General features: G+C 35.6%; 1 protein-coding gene across 1 annotated transcript; it reads right to left on the bottom strand.

The window, feature by feature from the left end:
• Window positions 1–577: 577 nt before the first annotated feature.
• Window positions 578–18,214, bottom strand: LOC105156114 (myosin-1). Its single transcript, XM_011072159.3, has 23 exons — window positions 17,044–18,214; window positions 14,896–14,997; window positions 14,677–14,820; window positions 14,433–14,583; window positions 14,307–14,334; window positions 10,422–10,587; window positions 10,197–10,260; window positions 10,059–10,072; window positions 9,891–9,975; window positions 9,431–9,534; window positions 9,180–9,318; window positions 8,637–8,755; window positions 8,378–8,530; window positions 8,197–8,286; window positions 7,660–7,737; window positions 7,156–7,314; window positions 6,540–6,746; window positions 4,996–5,201; window positions 4,770–4,905; window positions 2,770–2,899; window positions 2,546–2,692; window positions 2,187–2,254; window positions 578–1,565 (listed from the first exon to the last, which is right to left on the bottom strand). Exons 1-23 carry the CDS (start codon window positions 17,380–17,382, stop codon window positions 903–905), a joined length of 3,492 nt encoding a protein of 1,163 aa, XP_011070461.2. The 5' UTR covers window positions 17,383–18,214; the 3' UTR covers window positions 578–902.
• Window positions 18,215–20,141: the final 1,927 nt, after the last annotated feature.

Below are 20,141 nucleotides of genomic sequence, written 5' to 3'. Positions count from 1 at the left end.
TAATATCAAGGTAAATTACATCAAACACCCCAAAAATTTGTTACAATTACAAATGTTGTCTTATTATTTGAGAAATTATCGATTCCCTCCAACTATTAAACATAGTTATGTTTCCTTGGTCAAATTTTAATTTTTTGAGGAAAAACTGAAAAAAAAAATATTGAAAAAATTTAATATTGTTGAACAATTCATGCAAAAATTGAATAAAACCCTAACAGAAACTGACAAAATAGACAGACACTATTATGATAGAGTATTGATAATTTTTCAAATAACGAGGAAATCTTAAGGGAGTTGGACCTAATTTATCCATTATATTAGAAAGCAGTGAAGAAAATAAAATCCGTGACGCTCAATCTTTATGTAATTGTTCCAATCTTTTCTGAAACAAAACCCAAACATTTCATATCATTGCATCACATATACAGAGCTCTGCTCCGACCTTCTGCAATAGAAACTCTCATCTCATGTAAGCTATACTGTGCACAAAGCTCCTGCTCTTACTTTTGCTTTTGTAAACAACTGAGCCCAATGAGTCTGAAGGAGACCAGAGAAAAACAAATACAGATGCAAAGAGTGAACACCAAATGTTTGCTCTCAAAAAATGATCCACTGTGACTTTACAATACCATTTTTGGCATGATTCTGGCTCTCTCAAGCACCAGAAGGAGCCAACGAAACAGACAAAACCATTGCACCGTTGCCTAGCAACACCGTGTTTCGACCCGAATACAATGTTTTCTCACTTGGAGTGACCTGTTTGCAGTATGCAAACTTAGCAACAAGAAGGGAGATGGTGATTGAACTTTATATACTTTCGTCAAATGGCATCGGCAAAGATGTAGAGGAAAAGGGAAAAAAGAAGAGTTTGCTTTTAGAGTAATAATAATGTTAAGAGCAACTTAGTTCATCCTTGTGCTGTTCCTCCTTCCCCACCATTTCTTTCTCACCTTGTCGGCTGACGACCCTTCTTCGTTTCCAAGCTTGTTGAGAATCACCTTAGTTTCCCTCAGTCGTGCTCCGTAGTCTTTTTTCCAAGCTTCAAACATTTGTTTCAGCCTTCGGAGCTCGCTGTCTGGATCCAAACTCGCCTCGGCCTGACCTGATTTTACTTCTACCAAGAACTTGGCATCATCTCCGAATACTTGACTCCTTTGCTCAAACTCCTCGGCCAATCGAGTGATGACACTTATACCAGCGCTCATTGATCGTCCTCTGTTATTCTCGTGAAGCCTGAAGTTGTTGTGTGTCTCCCAGCTCGTCTCTTTCTCATCATTTCCATTGACGGAGGCATCTGAATTTCTCTGGGAATCATCAAGAGCCAGGCTCTTCTTTGCGATGGAAAGGCTTGACTGAAGTGATCTCATCTGTTTCTGCCACACTTCTTCCATGGACCTCATTTTTAGCTCGTATTCAGACCACCGGTTCTCGTACTGTTGGAGCCGTTGGTGAAGGATATCGTTCTCTTCTTCTTTTTCTCTCAGAGAAGCCTCAGCTCTAAGAACCCGCCGTTGCAGTTCCGCAAGGAATGATGACTTCACCAGCACCTCTTCTGGTTCATTACCCTGATTCGTAACATAATAGTGTTAACATTCAAGCCAAAACTCCTATTACATTGCATGTTGAAGAGAAGTGTAGGATAAGACCACCAGCTATACAAGATGTGTGTGTGTGTGAGAGAGAGAGAGAATAGGGATTTTGCAGCAACACAACTGTTATTAAGAAATTGAACTGCAACAGTATATAGGTGGGTAGGTGGAAAAAAGAATTTTCGAATAGCAAGCATGGCACATGGCCTAAGCTTCAAAAATGCAAGAGGATACCACACGATGAACAAATTCATGATGAATTTCATTAACTCTACCGATGATGTGCATAATAAACACATAACAAGAAGTGTCTTCAGGAGTCAGAGGACAAGCTAATTTATGAATAGAAATACATATTTTCCAATACCAAATCTTCGAACTGATTAAGTTTCATATGGCATTTTAATAAAATCATAGGGGATATATCCAAGTTAACAGATATGTATCCTGGAAGTTCCAGAAAAATAATCTAATGGCTGAAACATATATTGGTAGCCTCTTGACAACAAACAAAATCACCAGTGACTAAAATGTGCTGCCTTAGAAATACAAATGAGTATGATTTCACTAGGTGAAGACAGAGTCCTGCATGCATACCTTTCTACCTCCAAATTGCAGCAAGCCTATGTCTCCTGAGCATCTTCTGACCAACCAGCCACGAATAACTGGAAAACCACAAAATTGGGGGTCAGGGAAAGTGGGAAACTGATCAGTACAACTCATCTCTGAATGTAAAACCTCTATCACTTAAAGGTTGTGAAGATCAGGATGTATCCTGCTAGAGTGTATAAGGACATTCATCGTAGATGGAGCTTGTTGACTAAGATTAAGAATTCAGCGTAAAATATGACAGCCCACTAAACTAGCTAGATTGGCAAACAAGCAATAGTGGAATGGAACATAGTGTTTTATGCCATAAGTCATCACTATCATGGAATGACATAGATTACACCTACCTGATTGTATTACAGTTGATGCCTCGGTTTTTCTCTTGAACTTTTTTCTGCAAATCCTGGCTTTTACATGCTTTTGGATAGATATTGCTGCTCTATGCCTCCGCAAAGAGATTGCATACTCTTCTCTAGTTTTTTCACCACGGATAACTGCACTCAGAGGTTTTGTCTCAGACGGATTTATCAAGGGAAAAACAATTTGAAATTACATCTATAGAAAGTCATACACGATTGAAGAGTAGCAATCCCTCTCCGCAACTCCTTCAAATAGCAACGAGCTTTATGACCTCTAAAGCAACTTTGCACACGCAAGATACCATGCAGAGTACGATTTCTTGTGTCTTCAAGAACTCCCATCTGCAACAATCCAAAGTACGACACGAGTTAATTATAAAGGTAAACGATTGGAAAAAGTGAATTTCTGAAGTAAATATTCTGTCAATAAAACAAGTGAACAGTACATCTGGAAGATGGTAAATTGTCTTCATTCTTGTTTGGTTTTTGACAAATTACATATAAATATCTTGTTGTCAGGAACTTTTTCATATATGTTTAATGCAGCTGTTAGTAAAATTCCAGCTAAAAGGAAACTCCAGTCAGCGACTGCAAATAAATGCCACAGCAATAACGAAGAAAGCTATTTCGACACTACGGCTGCTTTGCAAGGTTGATTTTCCACCAACTACAGGCTCAACTTGGGGATATTTTCTCGCTCAGAAGACTTGCTTTGTCATGTTGCAGAGGGATAATTTTAGGTATAAGAGAAAATAGTTTATTCGGACGAGTACAAGCTCTCCTTCAAGTGTTTCTTACCAAATTCAGCAAAGATTCTACTTGTTTATGTAGCTTTCAATGTCTTTCAGTACTTCCACAGTCGACATGCTTTCAGTGTAGGTAACAAAGTGATCAAACAAGAAGCAATAATGAGTATATTCTTAATCAAGCTCCTTTCCTGATTCTTATAGCCAACACTAGTCCTTAAAGAATCCACATCATTTGAGCCCATCTGGTCATGTTTACGGAGATGGTTCTGTATAATGGCTTGAATTAGTAAAATATATGGACTCAAAACTCATATAAAACTTCTTATTTCAGCAGTAAATTGTTTCACAGATTTCTAGGTTATGTGAAGCTGTTCCAGCCCTAGGCGTGATGTCGTGGGAATGAAGCTGATGCTTTACAATTCTTTCACCCCTCTTCTCCCTTTTATGTTCAATTCTCAGTGACTAAAATTTTGCAAAGACTTGGAATACTTTATTTGACATTCATGGTTACACTTTTCTAAACTCGCAACCATTAAAAATATAAAAGATTATGTAACAATATTCTCAGCTATTGGTCAAAGCACTGACAAAAGTAGCTCTTGCTGCTTTATTAACCAAATTTTAACCCATCCAACACCTATCATGAGTTCCTTCAAAACTGTATAACGCAAAGTTGTTTGACATCATTGGGGAAGGGCATTACTGCTATGCACGTATTGTAGAGTACGGGGCAAAATACACTGCAACTAAATAATTCAAAGATATAGTCACATACTGGAGAAAGTGCTTTAATGTCTACTGAACCAGAAGTGTGACATGCTGAATTCAACACCTGTAAATCTCATCTAATGATTAACAGCATATGGTTATTGTAAAGAAAGCTAGTCAGGATCATGCCTCTCTGCTTCATGAGATCATTACAAAACCAGAAAAAAGCCTTATCTAGCTGGCATAATATCCTCAGGCAAAGTTAGGGCACTGTATTTTGGGTGCCTAAATTCAGAAGACATTTTGCGGAATTCTCTACCGGATCAGAAGTTCTGCATATTTGTATTCTCAGGATTCTTTTTCAATAGGCTACTATTGCTTCAGAATATTAAGCTTCCTTATTCAGTCGGAGCAGTAGAACAATATTAAAAATTTTGCCCCACTTTATACTCCAAAGAAAATAATTAATGAAATCATTGGTAGATATCAAATAAGTTAACCTTTTTTTCCGGAATATTTGTTAGCATTCCTTGCAAGGTATTTTTGCATAAGCAATGTTCAAACTATACAACAAATTAGAGCTCAGTAATCATAACTATTGTGGTAAACTAGTTAAACCCCAAGACAAAATTAATCCTACACTCTAGGTAGACAAAAAGAAGAAGAAAAAGATACACTAGACAAACTACTTTGCCAGGAATGTTTCTCCAATCAATTAAAAGAATAGAGTGGAAAAGGAGAGTCCAACTTCTCACCTGTCCCGTGCGGAAAAACAACTTTGTGTAGCCAACTTGATACATCTCAGGTAGAATGTTAAACTGATGAAGGATTGCTACTGAAACACTGAGTGGATCCTGTGATGCAACATGGTCTAATAGAAGAAAACCATACCTAATGAAGGAAGCAAGTCCAACATCAGTTGATCAGAGAATAATGGATAGAGAACATCCATGCAATTGTTAAATTTATTTATTTACCTACCTTCTGGCAAACTTTTGATGTGACATTCTAGTAGGAAAACCAGATCTTGATATTCTAACAACTTCTAAGACTCCACAACAACGCAGCTGTTGTAGTACCAGTCCTTGGTTATAACTGCCAGGAGATTGGAAGTTGTTGGGCTTTATACAGCGTATGAAATGTGGTGTTGTGTTCTCAAGGCGTTTCATTAATTGGAATAATTGGCCCTGACAACCAAACGCCAGAGCTAAGAAACAACATCATCTATAACAATAACAATAAGAACCTAACTTCCTGAGGAAGCATAGTTTTATTCAGAATTCTCCACCATTCCTCAACCCTGCTTCACAAACTCAAGGAAAGACCTTCATATAGGGGAAGCAGAAAGCATGCGAAAATAAATTCAAATAAGTTCATATAGCAAGTAAATCAAGAGTTAATATAAACTGTTCCGTGCTGATACTTAAATTTCAATTTGACCCTTATTCGATCTGTAGTTCAAAGTCACGGTATTGGCAATAATATCAATAAACATGCCATAATGGACATGGAATATAAAGATTTATTGCCCATTCAGAACAAATGCATTATAAACTGCTGAAAATGTTCTAAAAGAAGGGTAAAACAATAAAATAAAAGACAAATAACATAAATTACTATTCACTAGTATACGCAAGAAATTTTAGAATAAAATTAAGTAAATATTACTGATCAATTGTGAATTTGTAATACAAAATAGATCATTAGGAATAGTAATAAGAAAACATTTATTGTACAGGTAATAATACATTATGTGGATCATATTGCAGAGAATCACAAGAAAGTGAATAAATTTTATCAATAGATACAGTATTAACAATAATACGATGTTATCGGATATCATCACCAATAATATTCAATAATATCATAATATGGACGATGCCGATATTATCGGTGAATTGGTGGGTAATCTCAGATCAGTGAGGACAGTCCAGGTGTGTATAGACTGTTACTTTGATCCATAATTTGATCATATTAGCTACCAAGCAAAAGTAAAATCTGACACAAAAGTAACTATGCTCATATTTACCTCCAAAAGGACTATGTTTGGGCAATCTTAAATCTTGGAGCCCATTACATAAGTAAAATTCAAGTGTCTGTGAAATAGTAAGTTCGTTCAAAAATGTTGCCAACAAATTACATAAAGAAATATTAGACTAGATATAGGACCATTATAAAATTTAACTCAAAAGAGCGTCATAACAAACATAACTGAGGTTATCAACCTGAGGAACTTGACAAATAGATAACCCTCTTTTAGTATTTGAAAGTGTCGCTTTAGTACTTATTGCTATGTCTGCGGCAGGCATCATAATTTTGATGGAGTTCTAAAAGAACCCTAGTTTCAAATATGCAACAAGGAGATGCTATAAATGAATAGCTATATTCGCTGCTTGCTTATATGAGCAATTTACCAAGCATCTTTATCGCCTATGTTGCATATTAATCCCAATTAACATGAATACTACGACTCAACAATTAAAATTTTCAGCTTTACTATCCTTCAAGAAAGAAAGGTAATTTACCTTGAATTTTGTCGTAACACTTAATTTTTGTGAATCTGCACCACCAGACTTATACAGTGCACCTACTACTGGCTTCTCAGATTGAGTAAGCATACTAGAAGCAAAAGCCTGCGGAAGTTGGCAAGTGCAAGAAGAAAGAAGATGGATGGAATCCAAATGAAGTAAATCTCGATTCTTCTCCAGAAACCCAGTAGTGTCATACGTAACCTGAGATGAGAAACAAAGTTAAAGGGCGTCAAAAGAGCAAATAATAACAAAATAAGATAACTATTCATCTGAAAATCAGAAATATTAATTCAGTTTTTACAGAAGGATTTAATATCAAGCATTTGTTTGCTAACACTAACTAAAAGCAATCAATGAGCATAGGACCCAGTAAACAAAGTGCAACCAGTATATTTTACTTATGTGGTCTGCCAATGTATATGCAAATAAAATGCAATTTATCATGTATCAGGCAAATAAGTCATAATCACTAATGTCCTGCAGTAAGTCGAAGGTGCACTAGCGAGTTCAATTAGCTTCCCAGCAATTCAGATGGTGTTGTGAGACAGGGTGGGCAAGTTCAGCAGCAACTTCAATCTATAAAGAATTTGCAAGTGATAAAAATGTATACCTCTCCTGCATAATGACGAACAGTAAATGCTTTCCCTCTTTCTCCTCTAAAGCAAGGATTGGACTTCAGATGTTGCTTGAGCTTATTGGCAAAGCTCAGATCTGTGCCATTTGGAAAGGTAGATTCCTCATCGAGCAAGGATTGTAACCCTAATGGTTTCTGCACAAGAAGAAAATAGTTAGATGTCCAAGAAAAAAATAAAAGAGACAAATGTTATCAGTTCATTACCATCCATAAAATGAAGAATTCAACCATAGCAGCAAAGGAACACTACCATGTACCATGGTATATCTCATCAATTTGATCCTCACTGGGGATTATTAAGATACTATCACAAGTATTGATGCAAACCAAAATGTTCTCGTATGAAATCAAAACTGCCCCCAAAATAGGTGCAGAAATTTGAGAGGAAATTCCCATGCCACATCATAATAAACATCTTATCCATTATAACTGAGTGAGATCATCAGCTTCATTAAATGTTGACAAAGTTAAGTTTCATACCTTCTCGAAGAGATTAAGACAATCTTGATTATCTTCAAAATCAACTTTTGCCCAGTCAATACCATCTTGAATGTATTCCTGAATAAGAACTTCAATACTTTAAAACATAAAAAAGAAGACATCTTGCATAGTGATAATCAGTATAGCCCTCATGCTTCACTTAATCCCCTATCCAAGCAAGGGAACAATAACTGGATAGATAGCCAATCTAAACAAAAGAAGATGAGATGGAGATCTTTCATATACGCTAACAAAGAATAATGTATGTTTCTTTGCCAACATCATGGGTAGTGTTGGAAGACAATATGATAGTAAATAATCAGGCATGTAAGAATATTTATGTCTTTTTATTTATTCCATGTTATTCAACACAGAAAGTAACTTTTTCAGAGTGTTGAATAATGAGCAATGCTGAGATTTTTTGGGACTGGTTCACATTAGTCAAATTTACAAGATAAAAGCAATATAGTTAGTACATAACGGTGATTGTGCAGGAATTGTTAAGCAGAAATAGATGAAGCGTTATGAAATAGTCACCTCTTGCTCCAATTTGAACAAATGACGATTGAAGTGTTGTTGTAATCTTTCATTGGCATAATTGATGCAGAATTGCTCAAAACTATTCCTCTAAGGAAAGATATAAAAAATGATAAGCACAAATGCTTGAGCAGAAGACATAGGAACAGAGAAGTGAAACAAATTCTAGAAAGACACACACCTCAAATGATTCAAAACCATAAATATCAAGAATACTAATTGATCTTCCAGTGCGCCTTTTGCCTACTGACAGCGATTTATTGATTTGCTCAACTAGCCAATCAAACAAACAAGAATAAATTGATTTTGCCAAAGCATCTCTTGTATCAATAGCCTGAGAAAAGTGACGTTTAATCAGAAAATTTGTTGCTCATACAGGTTTTAGATCCAAAAAGCCATCCAATATCTAAATTATTATTGCCAGATATCAACCGTCTAACCTGAGCAAGGGTAAGCTTTTGAACAATTGTATCATTTCCTACTCTCATTTTCCGAGTTGATAAAGCTAGCTTTAGCTCCCCAACATTGCACCCAATCAGTGTAGCAACAGTGATTAGACCTGAAAATTGGAGATATAAGACAGTATTCATATAAAATATATGATTTTTTTTATCATATTAACATTAATATATAGAAGAAATGATCTCCAAATTTTGAGTAAGGTACCAGAGTGCTGATTCTGTTTCCGGATATATCTCAGACCACATCAAACAAGATAAAATTTCATCAATGAGAAAATAAAAATTGAAAATAGACTTTTATTATAAATGATGCATCTACATATACATTTCCCAGCAATGAAATTAAGTACTGGCGATAGGCTTGAAATAAACTTGACAAGTCTGCAATGGATGAAGTTTTTTTTTCCAGCACAACAGTATAATAAGATGATTTTAGCAAGTCAAACACTCAAACCATTGTTTGTTTCACAACACATTCATGCAGCATCATTTTTGTCTAGGTTTTCCGTGAAATATGCTCACCTTCATCCACCACTGGTTCAACATGATTTTCACTATCAGTCACAGTAAAGGAGACATTTCCCAGCCAGAGTACTGCAGCTAGCATAGCAAAGACACTATCTTGGTCGTCCTTTTTAACATGAACAATATCCAGAGCTTCCTGGGTTTAGGAAGAAGATTAATGGCTAAGTTTGCTGCACCCCCAGAATATAAGAACATGAAAATGGTATAACACTAGGAGAATGATGAGATTGAATCACAAGGATAAATACCATTACTACACGAAACTGTTCAGCATCATCAACCCCAGAAATCATAAAGCAGTTGCTTTGGCTCAAGTACTTGAACTCATCTGCATTCTTTAAATTTAGTTTTTCTGCACAAGAAAACATAGCAAACAGTGAGTCAATGTGCTGGCAAGAAGGTGACAGATAGACAGCAGACAGATGGAGAGACGCAGATCTTAAGTTCAATTGAAAATACACATCAATAGAAGACCAAGAAGGAGACACGTAGATAGCACAAAGATGGGGGGTGGGGGGAGAGAGAGAGAGAGAGAGAGAGAAAGATGCTTAATGCTGCTAGTACAAATTTTAATTAGAAAAAAACTGTTAAATGATGAGCATGAATTTTCAAGCAGCTCCAATAGCAATAGAGGCAGACATTCATATCGAAGTTTGCAAGACTCTGATCATTACCAGAACTATGTTATGGATGAGGATAGTGATGTACCTCTAAGCATAGTTGGAGCTCCAGCACAAAGCTGATAAAAGATATGATATGACCTTTCTCCCTCTGAACATTGAACAACTCTGGACTGTTCATCAAAACAGCCTGCCTGAGTCTTTGTATTAAAAAACAAGTGATCTTAATAAAACCAGAAGAAGTAGATGAACATACCTTTTCAAGTAAAACTATAGGGATGGTGGAACCGCATTGGATGACAAAACACAAAATAAATCATTGAGATCAGTTTTTGTAATTCGACAATTCTATATAGTAATTTGACTTCAAAATCTTTATGCTGGATTATCTTACAAGTTTGAATCCTGGCACCGGATATTTTTCCAGTGTCACTGAAGTGAATTTCAATCAGCTTTCCCTGGAGACAGGACAGGTCATATTACTATAACTTACAAGCAAAGAAAACCCAAAGCTGTTCACTTCTGCACGCATGCACACAAAAAGGAAAAAGAAGGAAGAACTTATTTTCCATGCAAACCAACAAAAATATGAAGGAAGCCCATCAAACAAGCAACTTACGAAGCGACTCGAGTTGTCATTTCTTAATGTCTTGGCATTACCAAAGGCTTCCAAAATTGGATTTGTCTTCAGAATCTCATACTCTATCCCACTACCACCTCCCAGGGCAGCCAAATATTGCATTGCTATCTTTGCTGTCTCAGTTTTTCCGGCTCCACTTTCCCCACTGAATAGAAAAGAAGCAGAAACTGGGCTTTGATAAATTGATCATAACACAAAAGTCACTTATGTTTTGCGTATCTAAGGAGTATTTATGAATTCACAGCCAGTAGTCCCATAGGACAACTTCCAAAAGTATCTAAATTAAGAAGTCACTTCATCACAAGAGAAAACAATCTGATTTCAATATAAGGAGCAGAATTTGGAAGGGAAGCCATAAGATAACCCAGTATCAACTGATAACAAGAGTAGATTCTGCCGAAATGATACATTCTTCCATCTAAGTTGTACACCATTCTGGAAACTAAAATCAGTCAGTTCAATGATATTATGCTGTACACTTTCCGCCTCACTTTTACATATCCTTTTCGACTCAGCCCAGAATTTAAAAAGACAGTTTAAAAAATGCAAATTCTGTATATCTTTAAATTATTGCCTTAAAAGTAGTCACTGAGTTGGCGCATCACAGAATCAATTAAAGTGAAAGGATATTTTTTGGAAAACTTATCCATTTCAGAAAAAGGAGGTTTATTTTGGGGGCATCCAGAAAAGGAAATAAGGGAAGTAAATTTGGAGAAAAGAGTATCCTATTTCCACAGTCTCGCATCATCAAACAATATAATTCTTCTGCCAAGATTACTATAAAACAAGATTCTCAAAAAGTCAGATGGACAGCTGATAGATCCCAGGCAAAGATCTTTAAAAGGCCCAAACTACACAGACTCCAGCTAACTCCATGTGTGACAGCACTTGTGCTATGAGACACCTCTTCTAACAATTTGAAGACACAAACTGTCATGCCAATTTCTCCAACATAATATTTCCAAGGAACAATACAGTGATATACATGACCTGAGAGACCATCCTTAAGAAGAAGGCACCAAAGAGATCATCAAGAACAAGTCTCACGCTCACGATTGCCATAACGTACACCATAATTCAGGGAAGTACATCCATCCTTTTATGCAAAGGCCATAGAGAATGTGAACCCCCTCTCAGATACTAACTAAAATCACTAGCCCAATTGTAAGTTATGATACCCGACTCCTGACACTTCGTATTGCAGGCAGCAGTTTTCAATATTTGCTCAATGCAGTCACTCACTGCTTCTCTAGTCTCTTTCCTACTCAAGCTGGAATCTGTAAAGGGGTTACTATATGTTAATGAGTCTAAGGCAGACCCCTAACTAGTATTATCTTTTGGAACCTGTAAATGGTTCAATATCTACAAACTACCATAAGAAAACCCACATGTTGGAATTTCCAGACATCTCTACTCTGCAATGAGTGATTCTTAGAGCAAACAAAAAGATTTGGCAAAACAAAATCACCACAATTCCAAATGACATTTATGAACGGTCTTTTCTATAAATTGATAGATGGAAGTTGATAATGGGCATCATGCAAAGCAAAACCCCATTAGTCAAAAGCAGAGCACCTTTAGCATTATTCTCAATCCCACTTTTTAGTAACCACTTTATCCAAAAGTTTAAGCTATTGATGAGGAGGAAAGACATTTATTCTGGTGAGTTGCTGGCATGTCTCTGTTGATGTAGGCAAGGATGTAGAATTCTTATAGCAACTGGTTGCTGTCGCAACATTGAGATTTGAATACAAGTTTTGCTGTTCTGATCGGGTCAACTAAAAGCATAAGTTGACGAGGCTAGGCACGTGGAATACAATCTAACTGGTTAAGGTTCATGGATCTTGTTGTTGTGAGAGAAGAGTGGCATTCCTTCTTAATGACCATATAAGCATCATTAAAAAGCCAGCTCATCCAAAAGTTCATGTTGTCAGAGAGTAGAGGTATTCCATCTTTAATTGCTTCTCTACCCCTACAATGTTTCATTTATTGAAGAAAACAGCATGTTTCATCACATATCTCTGTACTAGAATTGATTACGGCAATTTGTAGCTTGTAGCCATAATCATTAATATAGGAAAGAATCTTCCAGCTTTGACAGGGTTGTTTGAAGTTTAACCTACTTCAGTCGCCATGTGATGATTCAGGCTCGCATTAAGCCGGAAAAAGTAGCCGCGATGTTTCAAGTGGTAATGTAACCTTGAGGTGATCTTCATAGGACATTTGTGGATGAGTAGCACAAAGAACAGGCAAACTACATAACTGTTAGAACTAGCTAGTATTAGAGAGCTTGCTTGATCAAAGCAGAAACCCTTGCCACATTAATCAAGGAATGAGCAGAGGAAACAAGTCGAACCAAATACATGATCTGAGTATACAAGACATGGTTTCCTGAAAATTAGGGGAATCCAAAAATATGAGGTACCTAACCTGATGAATCATATAGACGCTCAAGGAATACAATGCCAAAGAGCACAATCAACATGATAGCAGAAAATGTCTTTTTACATGATTCAATGAATGCCATCTATGTGTTTTTCACACTATCACATAGGAAACTAATAATTCCCCAAACTTCCAACTTCCAAGCCGGGTTGCCACTTCACTTGTCCGAGTTTTGCTGAACAGTTTTTTGGATATCAAAAGGACCTCCCCATAAGGTAATTTTAATGCGGCTGATTTCCCTCTTTTGCAATATTCCACCCATTCCAAGTGTGATTTCTATGTTATGTACAGCTGTCTATAGGTAACCAAGCAGAAAAGAACTAGTTACTAAAACTGGAAATAAAAGAAGATCTGCCTATTAACTTGGTTTGGTTCTGAAAGTATCACCTCATTCCATCAAAACTTAAACTCTCTGCAGAACAAACTCTTGACCCTCCCATTTTCAAGACCAAGTTAAAGCCAAAAAAAAAACAAAATCATTTTTTATGACACAACATGGGGATGTTCATTCTATTTGATTTGAACAACAAGGTGGGCCTGCATAATTAGCTATTGAGTCTTAAGAGTGCAAATGAAGTGAAGCTTATCGAATGCTAAAGAAAAACTAGTCGCATAATATGAAACTTCCTCTAATGGAACTGAATTCTTTAAGAATGTATTATGGGAGATATGACCTGACTGAGGCAAATATCAAGGATCCAGCTCTTACATCTGCCTCTTTCATTCAGTTAATATCATGTCATCCTCTACAGTTACCGGATTACCACTCGAAGCATTATTTCAGCACAATACTACAACAACTCTCATAATTTATATGACCATATATATTGACCCAAAAGGTATCCAGTGAACTGCCCAGGACAATCTACAGAATCCTCAAATGCAGTCATCCGTACAGAAGGATAAAATCATTAGAGCTCCACCTAAACTCAAGCACATTTCAAAATTCTTTATTGCCAAATCCGATCATTTAAAGACAATAGACAATCAGCTGAGCAGTGATAATAGACGATGAAACTAAATCCACATGTTATCTTGATGAATATCTATTATTAGCCAAACCACAGAAACACCAAAGAATATTCTCAAAAGGCAAACCCATTCCAGAATAATGAAATGACACTTTCTCAATGACTCAACACGATGGTGAATCTAAGCTGCTTAACTAATGCTCCAAAATGCAAAGACTAGACTTTTAAAAAACTATAATGAATCTTTTACTACAGCCAGGAGGGATGAATGTTACAATCTCATTATATAGCCACAAATAATTTGTATTGCATAGAAAGCACAGATGCATATAAGTTCGGATAAATAAAGGCTGGCTGCTAATGCACATCAAAGGTTTGCCTTCCCATTATACACAAGAAAAGGATAAGAAGCGAGAAGATATCAAATGTAAAGTGGGAGGTAGCCAACCTTATAATTATAGATTGATTTACTTCATCTGCAGATGGGGAAAACCAAATAATTAGTTACTGCCAGCAAAGGCTTTGTTCTAGCTGTAATTTTAAATAGTTTAGCCGTGACCATAAGTTAAGTTACCTCGGATCATTTCACGCATGGCTGTATCAGTGATAGCATATACATGTGGGCTCTCCATGGTTTTGCGCTTATAAGCATCAATATAATCATTGCCATATAAAGAGACTTTCTTAAAGGGATTAATGGCAACCAAAACTGGCCCTGCTTTAGTCTGAAATGAACAGCACAGTGAGGAAACATGTATCAGAAAAATCAAATAAATCAGAACCCGAGAGAAAATCTCAATATAAGGATATACACTTACGTAAATCATATCTTGGTCATATCTATACTGGAGATTGTACAATACTGATGGCTCATTTAAGTAACTTAGTTGCATAAGATCATCCACACCATCAAGTATATCAGGATTAGCAGGCACCAGAGATTCCGAGTTCACTTTCAGAACCTAGATGAATATAGTTAGAGATGAAAGCAATTTAATGGGTTTACAAAAAAGACAAACTACCAAGTCCGTACTCACTTTTCCTTCAGCCAAAGATATCAATGACTCATTTCCAGAAGTCTGAAGAATAGTCCCTAGCTCCCAATTACCATCAGGAAGTTGAAACCATGACTGAAGCTTCTGAAAATAAATAAATAAATAAAATTAGGTTACAAGATTGATGCTAATTAGAGAATTATCAGACCAAGCGTTCACATGATATCTCTTAAAGTTAAACACCATATAAAATGTTTTTCCAACTAACAAGTAGTTGTATTGTGTTTAGTAAAAGATTGAGTTCAAAGAGCTTAAAGCCCTTTTACAGATAAATTGAGAAGATGAGAGAGAACAATCATCAGGAAGCAACCAGATGACAATAACTCAGAGAGTCACTCAGAGCATAACTTAACAGAGATGAAAGTCACACAGAAGAGGTGACAGTTAATGCCTCAAGGATGCAATCTGATGCTCACCTTGAGGTAAGAAGCTTGAGGTACTTGTAAGGCCCTCAGATTAATGACAAGGCATGCCTTGATGTTCCTCAGACATTCCTTAGATGCACATGCTAAGGAGGGCCTTAAAATGTCAACTAAGGAAGGGGTTTCTGGGAGAAGAAATAAGACCAAACATTTAGTGGATGACTTCCTTTAGGTGATACGTAGTATATTAATCATTTCTTATTTTTGACCAAAAGGATCATATAATTCGATTAATGATCTTGGCACTAACTTATAGTTCTTTCGATTAGTCCCTTCCTTTTTCAGTCGCCACTTTTATCTTACACCACATTATTGGATATAATTCCTTTTTCCAATATTATTTTACTTGTTTACATTCACCATTAGAGTACAAAAGTTAACAAATGACAAGCATTGAGCAAACGGCATGAAGATTTCGCATATTGAAATCCGACTGCAGCTGAAACCTTCAGATTGGCATTTTGAGTTAGGAGCACTATGATATAACTTTGAAAATGCAGCTTCCAAACCAGTCAGCTTGAATAGGATTGCATGAACATCAGTATGTGAAACTCCAACATCCAGCGAGGATAAAGAAGCATTACAAAGAGCTTCATATTACTAAATTATAATCTAATGCATTTCAGAATATAATAATCTAAAGCAAATACTCCTCCTTTCCTTTTCTTCCACAAAGTTAACAAGCTCACATAGTTGACTTCACTAGTAAATTTCACATGTTTCCTCTTCACAATCTTCCTGGAAAAATCTCTGTATTATCCCACTTAAAAGATGAACAGAGCACAAAGGAAATGCATGTGTCTCCCCAGTCCCTCCCAGGATACTTTTATATGTGCACAAGGAAAGTTTTGTATGACACCCTTTAATGTTTTAACCTCAAGCTGGTGAATATATCAGTTAGCTGATTTATGTTCAAGGGAACAAAGTGAGGCATGAGTTTGAGCATGACCCTGCATAATGAACATTTATATACTCCATCATTCATAATGACCATGACTACACAGTTCACCTCCAAATATAAACCACAATAATATCCTGATGCTTATACACTCTCATGTACATTGCACTAGTTTTCTTAACAGCCACAATTGCTAACATCATGGATTCATAATGTGGAAGTGGCGGAAGATTCTAATAAATGAAATTCACTCATGTATTTAGCTCTCAGAATCACAATTGACAATAGTTTCCTAAAAAGGTCCTGTATCTAGTAAATTAGGGTGGATGACAGTCTAAGTGAACTGGAGAGTTAAAGAAGCAAAATTGGTCGTCAGTTGACCATATGATTAACTAACATTATATACAGATAAATATAGAAAAGGCTGTTGCTGTTACACACACATACACATATGTGTGTATATATATATATATATATATATATAGAGAGAGAGAGAGAGAGAGATGGAAGCTGCTGCTGTTTAACTGATGATATATACATATTAGAGCTAGCACTAATGAAACACCGCAAGAGTGCATGTATATTTGCAACCATATACAAAAGGAAAATTGATATAACAATGATTATCCTCATGACCACTGGTTGAATTCTTTCATCAACCGTCATGTTTCACACAGCATGCCACTTTCCCCCATACTTCATTCAGAAATATTATCGTTTATAACTTCTGCATTTTCGACAGAAAAAGCACATCGTATACATAAAAGAAGTTCAATGAATATATAACAAAAAATAAAACTCCAGAGGTACCTTCTTCGACATGTAGGGGGTGGTGTCACTCCACTTAGAGTCATCGTGCGATTTTTTAATCAACCGTATAGGAGTATTCTCAGCATTGCCATCATCGCCATCATCACCCGAAGAAGCCCCAACTTTGGCAGGCATATCCGAACTATAATAGGGTGATTCATCATTTTCCGATCCAACATCACCCCTTCCATTGGCGGTGCCTTCTGCAGCATCACTCAGTAACTCAGCATTTCCCGATACAGCATCAGATAAACTCATCCTATCACTTCCAGAAGAACCCACAGAGCCTAAGTCCACAGGCAATGATTTGATCGATTGAAAGACTTTCTTCTGTGACATTTTCCACAATGAGGGTCCTCCTTTTTTCCCTTGATTTGCTTCAATTCAATGAATCAAACTCACAGAAGTATAATTGGATCAAAAGGGAAGCCTACTCCCCACCTTTTGTTCTCAAAAGTGAATCAAACTTTAGCTTAAAGGTCCCACAGACTTAGCTGCCGAACTTAATGGAGGGACCATACTATTACCAAACATCGGCAAGTGACTCCTCGCTAACCAGTCACACCATTAGCCATCTCGACAACAACAAATCTTAAACCCCACTTGCCAGTTATCCTCAACCCAAAACCTTGATATCTTAAAAATTACTCTAAAATTTCGGGCGAACAAAAAGATCAAAACTTTCGCATCAGGATGGCACTCAAATTCTTGAAATAAATACTTAAATGCGTTACAAAGTTTCAAAATTCAAGCAATATGCAACCCGCTGCAGATCTCCACCCACACAAAAATGATCTAAACCCAAAAGACAGAAAAGCAACAGGCCCCGATAGATCAACTGTCGCTAAAAAAGACAGCAAATTGGGCCAGAGATAATGGGCTAAGAACAAAATAAAAAATGAAGCGATAAAAACAGCCAACTCCAAATCAAACGCCGACGAAATGCAGGCAGAAACCCAGAGAAGAGAAAACCGCTGAGTGTATGCGCTACACAAAGAAGAGGAGAAACTGGTGAAAAATACATACAATAATAAAGAAAAATCCAAGGTGTGTGGAGAAAGCAGAAAGCAGCGAGTAGCTTTAACTTTGATTATTCCTCTTTTTTCTTTGTTTGGGACTTTGGTGTTTTCTTGGTGGAGCCTTTCAAACGCAAATATAGCGAGCTATGAGCGGGTGGGGTGGGGGTGGGGTGGGGGGTGCTATGGCCTCCATTTGATTTTTCAGATTTCGGACACCATAGGAATTTTGGAACAAATTTTCGCTATTTTTTATGGGGGAGAATGCAAGACTGCATTTGTATGAACATCGTTTCAAACAACAAACATCTTTTTCTTGAATTTTTGGTGGACTATTTTGCCCTTTGAATACTTTTCATTTCCCCCCCCCCCCCCCACCAAAAATTACACATCCGGTGTAATAATCACAGATCAGATATGCATCGACATTTTTAAAGTTTGCAACCTCATCTAAATACCACTCCGAAATCCAACCCAACATGTTAGACTGCATTTCTATGAAAATTGTTTCAAAATACCAACATCTTTTCTTCTTCAATTTTTTAGGACTATTTTGCCCTTCTTTTATTTTAACACTTTTCATATATTTATTACAAGGGAGATCACATAATTAGATGAATATTTCAAAATTTGATCTAAATAATCCAATATTTTAGACCTTTTACACATATTTTATCATTTTTAACATAACTTTTATTGAAAATATTAAAAAACAAATTACCTTCTACAATAATTAAATTTAAGTCCCTTGTCACCGATATTTTAATTTTTAAAAATTAAAAATCTTCAAATACGCAATTATATTTTTCTCCAAAATTAAAATAGTTTCAAAATTCGCTCCGAGCAGAATAATTTTTAGAAAATTCAAATACGTCAAACTCGTTGTCATCCCGGACTAATTCTTCCTCCAACTATTTTTATTTCACATACTTTTTAATTTGTTTACAAATAATCAATTGATATTCTACTGCCCTGAAAGAACTTTATCATATTATTTTCTATGGTTTATTTTCATCGATATTCTAAAAATTTCTATTTACTGTCATTTTTAAATATTTATTTCGTAGATAAACATGACGGCAATTCCACAAAATAATTATATTAGGTTATAATATTTTATTGTAAATAATCACATTAATGATTTTAAAAATAATTTATATTGTATTTGAATTGATGGATTTAAAGTACTGATCAACAATAGCAATTTTTTTTTAACTTGTATGTACTATTTCATATTACAAAGAATTTCAAATATTATACCTTCTATTTTGAATTACATTTGCAGTATTGCATGAATTTCGAATTCTTTTAATATGAAATTATTTAAAATTATTCACTTAATCACTCTTTCATATTCAAATATTTTGATCCAAACAAACATTAAGTGCAATTAAGTCGAACAATTAATCTATTTTCAATTTTTAAAAAAGCATAAAGACATGGTCGCGAACAAAAATATATAATCTTGATTTTTTTATAATATATACTTTTATATAATTAAAAAATACCCTTTTTTCCGTCTTCATTTTTTTTATTTGGTATTTTTTATTTTTTCAACTAGTTCATTAATTTTCGTTGTTCTCTCTGTTTTCAACTTTCACGTCCCTTTTCCGTTCCTCATTCTTTTTTTAATAATTTCTCATACTAAACTTTTATTTTTTTAATATTTTTAATTTATCAAATTTATATATATTTCTTAAATTAATAATTAACTTTTAAAATTTTAAAAATTAATTATGCCAACATATTTCATTGTGCCATATATATGCTGGTATTGATTGTTGTTATTATTATTATCCATTAAAGGAAACAAAAAAGAAAATAAGGAAAGAACACAGGGACAAATGTGTAATATCACAAATAATTTAAAAAACATATAAAATAAATGCAAAAAAAAGCAGTTACATTTGGTTTGGCCATTGGGCGTTGGGACAGGTACATGAGATCAGAGGAGTGGAGACACAGTCAAAGCTGCCACCCCTTTTTTGGACGCTTTTTCAAATTTGGACCCTTCGATTTAAAAATATTCGGTTCAGATCTTGACACGTAGACCTGCAGTGTGTTTCTTCTGGATGGGCGGCA

This window comes from Sesamum indicum, linkage group LG2 (genome assembly GCF_026168435.1).
Source record: "Sesamum indicum cultivar Baizhima isolate 11 linkage group LG2, ASM2616843v1, whole genome shotgun sequence".
NCBI classification, from domain to species: domain Eukaryota; kingdom Viridiplantae; phylum Streptophyta; class Magnoliopsida; order Lamiales; family Pedaliaceae; genus Sesamum; species Sesamum indicum.
The sequence above is the reverse complement of the archived record's forward strand: the minus strand, read 5'-3'. Positions and strand labels throughout refer to the sequence as shown.